Raw genomic sequence first — 15,281 nt, 5'->3', positions numbered from 1 at the left:
TAGACTTATTAAAATTATAAAAAGTATTTTAAATTTTGATTGAAATATATTTCATTACTGCTATTTAAAATAAGCTGTAATGCACAAAAAATCAATTCCTGTTACTTTTTCTACACATAACACATAATAAATCACTGATGGTTAATCTATCATATATAAGTTTTATTGGGATTTTTTTAAAAAAATGTCAAAAATTGCATGAAAACTTATTATATATAAAGAAGTCTCAGGGCGCCTGGGTGGCTCAGATGGTTAAGTGTCTGACTTCAGTTCAGGTCATGATCTCGTGGTCCATGAGCTCGAGCCCCGCATCGGGCTCTGTGCTGACAGCTCAGAGCCTGGAGCCTGCTTCGGATTCTGTGTCTCCCTCTCTCTCTGCCCCTCCCTGACTCAAATTCTGTCTCTCTCTGCCTCTCAAAAATAAATTAAAAAAAAAAAAAAAAAAAGCAGTCTCTCTCTTATCCACAGTTTCACTTTCCACAGCTTAGTTTCCCACCGCCAACCGAGGTCCAGAGCAGATGATCCTCCGGACAGATCATCAGAAGGTCGGTAGTAGCCTAGGCTGCTTCACAACACCTACATCCTTCACTCCCTTCATTGCATCACACAGGCATTTTAGATCTCACATCGACAATAAGATATTTTGAAAGACCACATTCGCTTAACTGTTATCATGGTATACTGTTATGGCTGTTCTATTTTATTATGAGTTATTGCTGTTAATCTCTTACTGTGCCTAATCTCTTACTAAATTAAACTTTATCGCAGGTATGTACGTACAGAAAAAAAAAAAAAACAATATGTACAGAGTTCAGTACTGACCAGTTTCAGGCATCCACTGGGGGTCTTGGAACGTATCCCCCATGGAGAAGGGGGTGGATATGTTCTCATATTCATCACGTATAGAAAAATACTCAAACTATTATTGTTACAATTTTAAAAATTAGATACAAATACCTATAGAGAAAAAAATACTTTCATGTAATTTTAAAACTAGAAGAATGCTTTATTTTCAGTATTTTATTTTAAAAGCATGGTTTCTATCAGAGCAGCTAGAGTTTCTTATTTGTATAAGAAAACACAAATATTTCATAACCGATGAAGGCATAAAATTTGTAATTTAGCTCATAGTTCTTTGACATGTGATTTGGAAAAGGCCTTCACAATTTTATGCCCCCTTATCCTTTAATAACCTGAGGATATTTCTTATATACACATAAAATGTCATCAAGTAATTCTTATATTGAGTAAGACTGGCAGGTCAGCAAACATTCAAATATATTTGAAAGATCATTATGCTTTTGCTATGATTATTTTAAACGGACAATGATACTTTACCTTAAAAATTTCAATTGAGATTCTAGGACTTCAGTCTTTTCTTCATAAGTAAGTTTCAGCCTCTCCTTTAAAAAACAAAAATGTACATTTTCTCTATGTCCCGTGCTTTACAAACAAGGTTTAATTATTCATATTAAATTCAATGTTTTTTCCTTTTACCCAGGAGGAAAATTTTAAAAAATTAAAAAACATTTTCCCTAGTCCACCCCAAATTTTGTATTTTATTGACTATATACCTGCAAAGAACTATCGAGTCATAAAAAGGGTATCACTGCCAACCCCCCCCCCAATTTTTTTTTTCAAAAATGCATTCATCAGGTCTTACTTTTAAAAGTGTGACTGAGAATGAATAAATAAATAAACAAAAGTGTGACTCTGGGAAAAACCGATTATAACCTGTAAGGTCTGTGAGGGCAAGGATCAGATCTTACTAGAATCCCCCACTGTGATTGCTGCATATAGACATACAATAAATGTGTGTTGTATGAATGATAAAAGCAAAGTTATGAATCACAATAAATGACAGACCAAACTAATATACTGGCTACAAGGGTCTGCTGGTGTCCCACTATTCTCTCATTCAGCAAACATTTTTGGGGGTACCTAAGATGAAGACGCCTTTAACCTTAAGGAGCTAATCATCTAGTACAGAATAGAAAACACATGGATGGGGGTGCCTGGGTGGCTCAGTAGGTTGAGCATCTGACTTTTGATTTTGGCTCAGGTCATGATCCCAGGATCAGGAGATCGAGCCCCGTGTCAGGGTCCGTGCTGAGCATGGAGCCTGCTTAAGATTCTTCCTTTCTTCCTTCCTTCTTTTCTTTTCTTTCTTTCTTTTCTTTCTTTCTCTCTCTCCCTCTGCCCTTCCCCCACTCATGCATGCTCATACTCTCTCCCTAAAAAATATAAATTAAAAACAAGAAAAAGAAAAACACATGGACAATTTCAATTATACATAATTCACTCCAGTGAGGCATACAGAAGGTAAACTGATATCACAGAGGTGGGAACTTGTAATTCAGCTTAAGAGGGGTAGAGAAGACTTCATGGAGGAAGTGCTAACACTTAAAGGATTAATTTCCAACAGAGCAAAAGGCACAGAGAGAAAACATGCTGCGTATTTGGGTGGTAAGCAGATCTGTATCCCTACAAATAAAATGCGAGGTGGAAGAATGGATAGAGATGGGTGGAAGAGGTGAGAATGTGCCACGAGAAGAATAAATACGCAAGACCTTTACCCAGACAACTCGTGTAGTCTCCATGTAGTAGAGGCATTGGGTGGACACTGAAAACTCTATCAGATTTGATTCTTAAGTCACTCTGAAGTGTGGGAAAACAAAGACCAATGAAGAAGTACATTACAATTACATCAGGAATAGATATACACACAAACAAGAGTAATCACACAGTAAGAAGAGAAAAGAAAGAATTTAGTATGGAGCTATATAAAACTGAAATTGACAGAATTTTATAACTGAATAGATAACTGGGGAGAAAAATACATTAAAAATGATCCTGGGGGGTGGGGAGCCTGGGTGGCTCAGTCAGTTAAGTGTCCAACTCTTGGTTTTGGCTCAGGTCATGATCTCATGGTTTTGTGAGTTCAAAACCATCGAGCTCCATGCTGACAGTGGGGAGCCTGTTTGGGATTCTCAATCTCTCTCTCTCTCTCTCTCTCTGCCCCTCCCCCACTTGCACTCTCTGTCTCTCTCAAAATAAATAAAATAAAATAACTTTTTAAAAAAGAAAAAAAACTGTAAAAGGTTATTGGCAAAAATTAAAGATGTCCTATATAAATAGAGTAATACATAAGTTTAATGGATTAGATGATATAATATCATAAAGATATCTTTTCTCCCAAGTGACTTATAGCTTAAAGACAATCTCAATTAAGGGATGCCTAGGTGGCTCAGTCGGTTAAGCATCTGACTTCAGCATAGGTCATGACCTTGCCATTCCTGAGTTCAAGCCCCATGTCGAGCTCTGTGCTGCCAGCTCAGAGCCTGGAGCCCACTTTGGATTCTGTGTCTCCCTCTCTCTTTACCTACCCCCAGCTTGCACTCTGTCTGTCTCTCTCTCAAAGATAAATAAACATTAACATTTTTTTTTAAATAGACAATCTCAATCAAAACCTCATAATGGCTTTTCGGACTTTGACAAATTAATTCTAAAATGTATTTGGAAGTACAAAAGGCCAGAAGTAAGACATTTTTGGGGACAAAATACAACGTTGGAAGATGTGGTAAGTAGTCTAATAGGTAGATATACCTACCCTAACAGATAGAGAGCTGTAACAATCAAGAGAGGAGAGGATGGTTGTAGCACAAAGAACAAGGAAGTAAAAAACAGAGCCCAGACATCTATGTACACCTGATTTATGACAAAGATTCAGACAAAGGACTGTCTTTTCAACAAGTGGTTAATGTGTGTGTGTGTGTGTGTGTGTGTGTGTGTGTGTAGACAACTATATGGGAAAAGAGCAAAAGGTGATCCCCTACACACTACATCAAATACAAAACTAAATTGTAGGTAGATTGAGATTTAAATGTTAAAAGCAAGACTATAAAGTTTCCAGAAGAAAATCTAAGAGAAGTTCTTCATGATCTGGGGCAGGGATACATTTTTTTTTTTTAATTGTCTATAAGAAACTCACTTTATTTTTTATTTTTATTTTTAAATTTACATCCAAGTTAGTTAGCATGTAGTGCAACAAGGATTTCAGGAGTAGATCCCTTAATGCCCCTTACCCATTTAGCCCACCCCCCCTCCCACAACCCCTCCAGTAACCCTCAGTTTGTTCTCCATATTTAAGAGTCTCTTACGTTTTGTTTTCCTCCCTGTTTTTATATTATTTTTCCTTCCCTTCCCTTGTGTCCACCTGTTTTGTGTCTTAAACTCCTCATATGAGTGAAGTCATATGGTATTTGTCTTTCTCTAATTTCGCTTAGCATAATACACTCTAGTTCCAGCCACATAGTTACAAATGAAAAGATTTCACTTTTAAATAGGACACAGAAAGCACTAAACAATAAAGGGGATGACATTAAAATTAAGAAATTTTAGTCATGAAGGAAGGAATGAAAAAAATAGAAAGCAAGAGAAAGAAATAAAACTATCAAGACAATTATAAGGCAAGCCACAGAGTGGGAAAATATATTTACAACAGATAGAACCAACAAAGGGCTTGTATCCAGAATACATAAGGAAGTTCAAAAAAACAATGTCGGATAGCTCAAAATAACGAGTAGGTATTGAACATGCACCTCACAAGAGGAGCACACCAATAAGTACGTGAAAAGTATTCAATCTCATGCGTAATCAGGGAAATGCAGATGAAAACCACAAGGACATAGCACTACAAGCCCACCAGAAAAACTGACAATACAACGTGTTGGGGGGATATGGAGCAAAGGTATCACTCCTATGCTGCTGTAGAAGTGTAAACTGATAAAAACCACCCCAAAGCTCAACTTAACCACTCAGTTTGAACAGCTATATACCCCTAAGACCAATAATTCCACTCCAAGATATACACCTGACATAAATGTGTGCCATGTACGCCAATAGACCAATCTTAAAGAATGTTCAGGGATGCCTTGAGTGGCTCAGCCGGTTGAACATCTGACTTTTGATTTTGGCTCAAGTCATGACACCATGATTGTGGGGTCGAGCTCCGCCTTCAGCTCTGTGATGAGTATGAAGCCTGCTTAAGATATTCTCTCTCTCTCTCTCTCTCTCTCTCTCTCTCTCTCCCCTGCCCTTCCCTTGCTTACACGTGCTCTCTCTAATAAAAATTTTTAAATAAATAAGATTCTCTTTCTCTCCCCCTCTGTCCCTCCCCTGCTCATACTCTCTCTCTCTCTCACTCTCCCTCTCTCTAAAATAGATAGATAGAGGGGCGCCTGGGTGGCTCAGTCGGTTGAGCGTCCAACTTTGGTTCAGGTCATGATCTCGCGGTCCGTGAGTTAAAGCCCTGCATTGGGCTTTGTGCTAACAGCTCAGAGCCTGGAGCCTGTTTCGGATTCTGTGTCTCCTTCTCTCTCTGACCTTCCCCCATTCATGCTCTGTCTCTCTCTGTCTCAAAAATAAATAAACGTTAAAAAATTTTTTTTAAAATAAATAAAATAAAATAGGTGGATGGATGTATAGATACAAATAAGGAAAGAAAGGAAAGAAAGAAAGAAAGAAAGAAAGAAAGAAAGAAAGAAGAAAGAAAGAGAGAAAAAACGAAAGAAAGAAAGAGTTAGTTCATAGCAGCAACATTTACAATAGCCCCAAACTGGAAACAACACAAAAACCCATCAACTGAGGAATGGATAAATGAATTGTAGTGTATTTACACAGTAGACCCACCCTGAAAATGAACAAATGTCTGCCACATGCAACAATGTGTATGAATGTAACAAACATAATGTCAAACAAAATAAGTCAGACACAAAAAATTATATACTGTGTGACCCAATTTTTACAGTGTTTAAAAAATCAGGTAGACATCAACTAGAGTGTCCAGAGATCTTGCTTCGGCAATTTTCATAAAAGTCAAGATAGTGATTAGTTCTAAGGGAATGAGGGGACAGTGACTAGGAGGGGGCACAGAGAGAGAGGGTGCTCATTAGAACAAAATCATGAAGCTGCACATTTTTGTTTTGTGCACTTTTTAAAATTTTTATCTATTTATTTTGAAAGAGAGAGAGTGTGCAAGGAGGGGAGGAGCAGAGCGACAGAGAGAGAGAGAGAGAGAGAGAGAGAATCCCAAGCTGTGAGCACATAGCTCGACACGGGGCTCAATCCCACAAACCGTGAGATTGTGACCTGAGCCAAAATCGAGAGTCAGATGTTTAACCAACTGAGCCACCCAGACGCCCCTGTTTTGTGCATTTTTCTGAGCGTATGTTAAATTGGGCCATTAGACAAGTAAAGGGGGATGACATGAGCATTATACGTATCATAATTAGAATGCTGCCACAAGGTTCAGGAAGAGGAGGACTGATTGGTGCAGGTCATTGATGACCTTGAAAACAACAAGTTGAGGCCAACGTGAGGTATCGGCTCAACCGACGTATGTTAAAGAGACAGTGGGAGGGGGGACGTGGTGACATGAATGTGGACAACTGTTTGGGAAGGTGTGGGTATGCAGGGGAGCAATCGTTGAGTGATAGTTCGAAGGGAGCACAGGGTCCAGAGAGTATATTTTGTACTTGCTTCAAGATGGGAGCTAGTAGAGCACATGTTCTGCTGAGAAAAACCCAGTAAAGAGGGAGGAAAGATACAAGAGCAAGGGGAGATCAGTACAAGAGCAAAACCCTTGGAAACAGCAAGGAGGATCAGGACACAGGGCACACAGACGTGGGGACTGCAGTTTGCCACAGACTGGATGACCAACGAATTTATAGCAATTGTAAACACGACACTAAGAGGAGATGTAAGAGAGACATTAATTCTTTTTTTTAAGTTTATTCATTTATTTTGAGAGAAAGAGAGTGCAAGTGCTCACGTGCATCAGCGGGGGAGGGACGGAAAGAGAAGGAGACAGAGAATTCCAAGCAGGCTCCGCACTGTCAGCACAGAGATCAACAACGGGGCTTGATCCCACGAACCGTGAGATCATGACCTGAGCTGAAATCGAGCGAGACACCCAACCGACTGAGCCACCTAGGTGCCCCAAGAGAGAAACTAATTCTAATGTGGGAGAAGGAGGAGTGGAAGTGTGTAATCAAGGAAGGTAGAATGGGAGGGGGCATCTGAACACAGCCTTGTAGGCAGGAAGTATTTCGGTGGGCAGAAGTTAAGAAGGAAAGTTTAGGTCAGGATATCTGCATAAACCACAGCCAGTGATGCAAACAGAAATGGAAGTGGGTAGGGGCAGTGATGCAAACAGAAATGGAACTGGCTCAGTCAGTTAAGTGTCTGACTTCGGCTCAGGTCATGATCTCGCGGTCTGTGGGTTCGAGCCCCACGTCAGGCTCTGGGCTGACGGCTCGGAGCCTGGAGCCTGCTTCAGATTCTGTGTCTCCCTCTCTCTCTCCCCCTCCCCCGTCATGCTCACTCTATCTCTCTCTCTCTCTCTCTCTCCCAAAACTAAATATTAAAAAAAAATTAAAACAAAAATAAATGGAAGTGGGTAATAAGTTTATGACATAGTAAGAAGTGAGGGGTCTGTATGTCTACAGTAATGTTTGGGAGACTGACAGAAATGAGTCCAGAAAGGTAGCTTGAACCAAACTGTGGACAGCTTGGGAGATGGGTCTTTATCCTGTGGGCATTAAATAGTTATCATAGATTATTCAGCTGGGAAGAAAATACAATTTACGTAATCTTTCATTTTGTTTAAAAAAAAAAAGAACTCTTTCCAAAATAGTAGCATAAAGCTTGGGTTAGGGGCTGAGAAAGGAGAGGGAGTTTAGAGCCATATGAGCCCTCCGAATACTCTAACAATAATACCTAGAGATGATAACGAGAGCTAGACTATATAATCCATCCTATCTCCCCCTGGAGTCCTCCATTTACAGTGTCATTTTTACATTTTCATCATCATTGATCAATTCTGCACGTCAAATTTAATGCAAATAAGATTTCAAGCAATAGGAAAAAGAAAGGCCTGTTACAACATCAAAAGATTTGAAAGTATCATTTGATCTGAAAATAAAATTATTTGAGACTCTGGGAAGTGAGGACATTCAAAATCAGCTACGTATATGAGGGGATTTAGAAAGCCTTCCCCGGGAAGATACATGCTCGGGCCTGAGAAGACCTTAAGCTTTCAATCCAGCTGATCTCTAGGCTGAGAGCAAGCCCAGCTACACACTGAAGGAAGGAATGCCCCAGCACAGAACCAATCCACAAAGACTGGCAGAGGTGGCTCTTCTTTCTGGGCTTTCTAGGCGTGTGTGGTTTTGGTGGTTGTTGACTTACTTGTTTTAGCTCCTGGCATTCACGGAAATCTATCAAACATTAGTGGAACATGAGCTAACGAAACAGAGTTCAGCGATCACACACAACAAGGAACAGTCTACAAAATTAAATTGGAAAAGTCTCGAAACAAAAAGACGATACAACCTTCAACAATAAAAGAAGCAGAAAACCATGGGGAAAATGGGGGATTGGATTTCCAGAGTTATCACAGTATAATAGTTCATTCCAATGTCCAGTTTTCAACCACCAAAAAAAAAAAAAAAAAAAATCAAAAGCATACAAAGAAGCAGGAAAATATGACTTACTCAGAGGCATAGAATAAATCAATAATAAACAAACAAACAAACAAATAAATCTACAGAAACCACCCTTAAAAAAATCTACAGGCACCAGGCCTACTAGAAAAATAATTTAAAACAATAATCTTAAATATGCCCAAAGAGCTAAAAGGAAACATGGCCAATGTCCAAAGAACTACAAGAAGTAAGGAAGACACTGTACACCTGAAACTAATATAACACTTCGTGCTGACTAACTGGAATGAAAATAAAACCTTTAAAAAAGTATAAAAGGAACCAAACAAAAATCCCAGAGCTGGAAGGTACGATAACCAAAATGAAAAATTCACGAAAGGTATGGAAGGGCACGTGTGAGCAGCAGAACAAAGAATCAGAAAACTTGAAGACAGGACAGACGAAATGATGGAGTCTGAGGAGCAGAAAGAAAAAAGAGTGAAGAATTACCATAGGATCCAACAATTCCATTTCTGGTTATATACCCAAGGGAAATGAAAGTCGGGGCAAAAACAGATACTTGTGTACTGATGTTCAGCTTCATTCACAAGAGCCAAAAGGTGGTAACAAACTAAACTTTAATCAACAAATGAATGGATAAACAAAGTGTGGTATAGACATAAATGGAATATGACTCACCCTGAAAAAGGAAATTCTGCTACATGATACACCGCCGATGAACCCTGAAAACATGCTCGATGAAACATGCCAGACACAAAAGAACCAATATTGTTTGATTCTGCATATGTCAGGTACCTAGACTAGGCAAATTCATAAAGACAGAAAGTAGAAGAGGTTGCCAGGGGTTAGGAGAGAGGAGAATGGAAGTTTTATTTAATGGCTACATAGTTTTTTGATTTTTTGTTTATTTTTTATTTATTTATTCTGAGAGAGACAGAGAAAGCATGAGTCAGGGCGGGACAGACAGAGAGAGAGAGAGAGCAAGAGCGAGAGCGAGAGAGAGAGAGAGAGAGAGAGAGAGAAAGGATCCCAAACAGATTCCTCAATACCAGCACAGAGCCCAACTTAGGACTCGAATTCACGAAACCGCAAGATCATGACCTGAGCGGAAACCAAGTGTCGGATGTTTAACCGACTGAGCCACCCCAGGTGTCCCAACAGTTTTTGTTTGGGATGATAAAAATTCTTGAAATGGATAGAGTTTATGGTTGTACAACATTGTCATTGTATTTAATGCAAATGGGTTGTACACTTAAATTGTTAAATGGTAAATTTTAAAATGGTTAAAGTGTTAAGCTTATGTTATATATATTTACCACAATATAGTACAAAAGAGAAAAGCACTCAAATTCTCACCAGTTCTAGTTTCCATTTTTCAGCTTCCCCAGCAGATGCACCTACGACAATATCCGCATTGCCATGGGAGAATCCTCTCTTGGCAGCTTCACCCACCCCAGAATCTTCACCTGTTGTAACCCAAGAATTCTGCATGTTTCCCTAAAATAAAATGTACCAGTAATTACAATTGGCATTTTAACTTTAAATCAACATGCATGCTTTACAAATGGAATACTGATTCTCATGTGTGATGAAAGGGGTAAAAAAGCATATGCTTCTAAACTGCAAATCAAGAATGAATTTGAAGTGTGGGCCCATGAGGGTCATACTGCACAGGTGGTACAAGGTCAAATTCCTACAGGCGCAGGCAATAACATAAATGAGCAAGGAGGGCTGGATGCCAGTGCTTCAACAAATGAACTTCTCTCTTATTTCTCTGAAGACATACTTTCTCTTTTTTACATTTATTTATTTTTGAGAGAGAAAGTATGTGTGTGTGTGTGGGGGGGGGGGTGGTGGGAAGGGAGGGGACCAGAGGATCCGAAGCAGGATCTGTGCTAACAGCAGACAGCCGGATGTGGGGCTCAAATTCAGGAACCGTGAGCCCATGACCTGAGCCAAATTCAGGCACTTAACTGACTGAGCCAACCAGGCGCCCCTGGAGATGTATATTCTTAAAACACAGGGCCCTCTCTTGTTTTCATTTTCCACATTTCCTAAAGCCATGACTAATAATAGTGCTAATACCTACGGTGTTTACTATGTGCCAGACTCGGTTTATGTGATTCACATATATCAACTCATTTAATCACTACAACCACCCTAGGAGGTGAGTTTATTGTTATCTCCAATTTATAGAAAAGGAAATTGAGTGACACTGAGTAACTTGTAAGAGTCACAAAGGTAGAAGTGGCTAATAAGCAGCAGAGCTAGGATCTGAACCCGGGCAATCTAATTCCCTAGTCCACACCCTGAACGACGATGCTCTCCTGCCCTTCCAGAAAAATATTTATCTTCAACAACAACAACAACAACAAAAAAAAAATAATGCATGCAGATAAACAGAACTGACATGCAGCCTGCATGCCAGGGACTCACCAAGAATTGGTAGGGACCATGACAAACCATCTAAAACATACAGCCACTACTCAGTTCCAGGCAATTGCTGCCATGTGTGAATGCGAAGTTGAGTTACAAAAACAATCTTTTGAGCTTTTAAGAGATTAAACCGGGTATCTGGCTTTTCAGCTAAAACATTGTTAAACACTGGTTCATAGCTCGTCAAACAAAACATGCCTACAGACTGAATTTGTTGCTGCCACTGTGTTTGCCACCTCTGTTACCCTCTCAACATTCAACGAAATATGCAGCCCAAAGATCTGGGTAATTTATATGTACCACAAGGACGGAAATACAAATGTAATTCAACGAATAATTATGGAACTCTTGCTAAGGGCCAAAGAAGCACTCACAAGAGAGGACAGGTCCGAAACCCAGAACTATACTGTGGTGTCGTATCATGCTAGAAAGAGATAGTATTCCGAGAGCCTCCTCCACATTCTTCTGGAAGTTCAGTTTAATGCAAACGCCTGTGTATGATACCTCCTATGTTCAGGCAGTGTGCTAAGGAGCTTGGAAGGTAAAAATGAGCCAGACCAATCTTATCCTCAAGGCAAAAACCCTAAGCAGATAATTTCAGTTTAATATGGTATGTGCTAAGCCAGAGGTGTGCATGGGGGACTATGCCAAAACAGACGAGGGACACTAAGAACAACCAGAGATTCAAGGAAGGTTTTCTGGAGGTGTTGACACTGGCATGATATCTTGGGTGAGAAAGAGAGAGCTAGATAGGAAGAGCATGCCAGGAAGAAAACATCACGGGGAAAATCACAGAAGTGTGAATAAGTATGGTGCCTCCGAGAGATTCAGGCTATCTGAAATGACTAGAGATTGAAGCAATCCAAAACAATGGATGTTCAAAATGTCAAGCCTCAGAGGCAAATAAGGGTCTGGGAAGTATGGTATAACAAGTTTGAATTTGATTTGGTAGGTAAGGACAAATCTTTCAATATTTGACTGAGTGCATTCAAAGCTGCATTAGAGAACTATCTAATTTCCTGTGGAGAAATTGGAGAAAGCACATAGACCACAGATTGCTGGCTTATGGTATAAAATACTGTCATTCTTTGGAAAGCAGTGCTAGTCTAATTGACACTTTGTCCTTTCACAGATAACATTTAAAAACCTGAATGGCATTTGACCAAAGTTTTAAAAATTTAGTTAGCATTTACATCCCTGAAGATCACTGAAAACCTTTGATTTCTTAATTGAGGGGAGGGGTGGTAGTGGGGAGAATGAAATAGACAGAAAAAGAAATGGCTCAGAAATGTTCTGCTTTAAAAAAAAATCTCCTAGATCTTTTAATGAGTATACATGCCAAAATTTCTTTTTTTTTCTTTTTTAATATATGAAATTTATTGTCAAATTGGTTTCCATACAACACCCAGTGCTCATCCCAAAAGGTGCCCTCCTCAATACCCACCACCTACCCTCCCCTTCCTCCCACCCCCCATCAACCCTCAGTTTGTTCTCAGTTTTTAAGAGTCTCTTATGCTTTGTACATGCCGAAATTTCTAATAAATAGCATATTTTAATATTATTATAATTTTTGGAACTCTTGAGAAAAGCTCTCCATGAAAAGAAATTTCATAGGAAAAAAACGATGAAAAATAAAGATAGAAATGAAATATCCCTTGAACAGTTTTAGTTTTTAAAAAATAAACTGTTTGGGGCGCCTGGGTGGCGCAGTCGGTTAAGCGTCCAACTTCAGCCAGGTCACGATCTCGCGGTCCGTGAGTTCGAGCCCCGCGTCAGGCTCTGGGCTGACGGCTCAGAGCCTGGAGCCTGTTTCCGATTCTGTGTCTCCCTCTCTCTCTGCCCCTCCCCCGTTCATGCTCTGTCTCTCTCTGTCCCAAAAATAAATAAACGTTAAAAAAAAAATTAAAAAAAATAATAAATAAATAAACTGTTTGTTCCTTCAACTACTAGGTCATAAAATAGACTAAAATATAAAAGTCATGTAGGCTATCATCCAAGTCCAAGGCTAAAATTAAGGAACAATAAAGAGGACGTTCTTCTCTTCTGGGGAGAATCTTCTATGCAATTGCAAACAAAGATGGTTTGGTTCAATATTGACAAGCTATTCTTAACCTATGCAGGAAGTTCTACAGTATGACATTAGACTAGGTAGATGGATCTAGGGAGTCAGACAGTCTGATATTTGAGTCCTCACTTTGCCATTTTCTAGCTGTGTGTGTGTGTGACATTCGTAGAGTTGCTTTATTTACTTAACTGCTATATACCTTAATTTACTCATCTGAAAATAGATATAACACCTGCCTTCTTTGCCTACTACAAGCCTGAAATAATTTAATGTAAACAAAGTGCTGGATATAGTGCCTGCTACATCATAACCATGTAGTGATCAATAAATGTCAATCATTACTATCTATTTTAATTATTTTTCAAAAGAAAGTATTAAGAATACTGAAAATCTATACTCAAATCTTCCAATAGCTTTGGCAAGATCTGTCAATATGGTAATAGATTCAGTAAAAAGCATTCAGAAAAAAAAGATAATCTCTCTTGGTGTGTTTATATTTAAGATATTCTAAAAAGTTTCATTTTACGTTAAAATTCTGAATAAAAAGAGTTAAGATGGCAGCATAGTATGGGGATCTTGAGCTTGTCTCATCCCAGAAAAACTGCTAGATCAACACCAAACCATTTTGGACACCTAGGAAATTAAACTGAGGATGAACATGACAATCTGCATAATTTGAGCAAGAGATCTAGGCAGGTATATGGTGTAGAGAGGTGAATTGGGAGAGAGAAAAGCCGTGGCACCACAGAGATTAGGGAGCCATTTTCACAGATAGAGGACAGAGAGAGAAGGGGGAGACAGTGCAGTGTGTTGGAATCATGCAAGAAAAGCATTTCCCCTGAAAGTAGCTAAAGGGAGAGACAGAGAGAGAGAGAGAGAGAGAGAGAGAGAGAGTGAAAACACTCACAGGGAACTGGACAAGAAGAAATTTGTTTCCCAAAACCACCGACAGGGAAAAAGGAGAGGGTTTCAACACCAACAGTTTTCTATAAATAGTGGAGTACAGAGGTGCCTGGGTGGCTCAGTCGGTTAAGCATCCAACTTTGGCTCAGATCAGGATCTCACAGTCTGAGGGTTTGAACCCTGTGATGGACTCTGTGTTGACAGCTCAGAGCCTGGAGCCTGCTTTGGATTCTGTCTCTCTCTCTCTCTCTCTCTCTGCCCTTCCTCTGCTCACACTATATCTCAAAAATAAATAAACATAAAAAAAAAAAAAACCCACACACACAGCAGAGTGCAGAATCTGAAGTTTCAGAGCTCAGTGCCTAGTAGTGCTCTGGTGAGGAAGCAGGGTGAATCCCCAAGGAGCGGGTAGTGTGGTCTAAGGGGTCCATGTGCCACACAGGGAGAGAGGGTTCCACTACTTGGAGTGCATTTGGTAGAGGCAAAATGGCCTCTCCACAGGCAAAAGTCTCAGCAGGCCCGAGAGAGCTGCCATGTTTACTGATATCAGAACAAAGACACTAGCTAAGGGCAACAAACCCTGGCGATACCTATGTGTTGGGATTTACCATAAACTTTGAGCCTCTGCTGCTGTGTGGTCTCCTGCGAATGTTTTTTGGGACAATCAATACCTGGCAATTGTTCAGCAAGACCCTCCCCCAGAGGATCAGCATGGGTCTGAGCCACGTGGGTCTCTGAAGTGTAGGGTTTTGAAACGCAGCCCCATCTGAGATAAAACTCTGGAGGGAGGTGCCACCTGGCAAGAGAGCAGCTTGGATAGGAGAGTAAAGGTGGGGAGAGGATGGAAGCCTGAGACGAAAGAGGAGTGATTGATCACACATCTGTGAAGGTGCAAAATTCTCACTATAGAGACTAGACAGTAGGGTGAAGCCATTTTCACCCCCAGCTGAACTGCAGTGATCAACCCCAGTGAGCTAAGCAGTACCATAAAATGGAGAACGGAGCTGTTACAATCCCTACCCACCTGCACTCTCCAGGCACATCTCCACTAGGGCAAGTTGGCCTGAGAAACAGCAGTAGGCCCCTCCCCCAGAAGACCAGAAAAAACCCTTTCCATCCACTTAGTCTAAAGACCACAGTGTACTGCAAAATTTCAGTTCTAGGGGAAACTGGATCTACCTCTATTTGGGTTGTTTCTTATTTGCTTGTTCATTTTCTTTGCTTATGTTTTTGATTATGTTGTGGAGTTTGGGGGTTTTTTTCTTTCTTAGATACAGAAAGAACCATTTAAAAAAATTTTTTAATGTTTATTTTTGAGAGAGAGAAAGACAGAGCACAAACAGGGGAAGGGCAGAGAGAGATGGAGACACAGA

General features: G+C 39.9%; 1 protein-coding gene across 18 annotated transcripts in view; it reads right to left on the bottom strand.

Moving 5' to 3' along the window:
- The window catches only part of SDCCAG8 (SHH signaling and ciliogenesis regulator SDCCAG8), a 246,791-nt gene that overhangs the window by 195,830 nt on the left and 35,680 nt on the right, over positions 1 to 15,281 (bottom strand). For all 18 annotated transcript variants that reach the window (XR_006705982.1, XR_006705983.1, XM_045453149.1 and 15 more), the window contains exons 6-7: positions 9,861 to 10,001; positions 1,339 to 1,403 (exon numbers count right to left, since the gene is read on the bottom strand). Coding sequence is in view for 16 of the 18 variants with exons in the window: in XM_045453149.1 (XP_045309105.1) it covers positions 1,339 to 1,403; positions 9,861 to 10,001 (206 nt within the window). In the remaining 2 variants the exon portion in view is untranslated. The remainder of the gene's footprint in view (positions 1 to 1,338; positions 1,404 to 9,860; positions 10,002 to 15,281) is intronic.

The sequence above is a fragment of the Leopardus geoffroyi genome, chromosome C3 (genome assembly GCF_018350155.1).
Source record: "Leopardus geoffroyi isolate Oge1 chromosome C3, O.geoffroyi_Oge1_pat1.0, whole genome shotgun sequence".
NCBI lineage: Eukaryota > Metazoa > Chordata > Mammalia > Carnivora > Felidae > Leopardus > Leopardus geoffroyi.
Note: the sequence above shows the minus strand (reverse complement) of the source record. Positions and strands in the feature narration are given on the sequence as shown.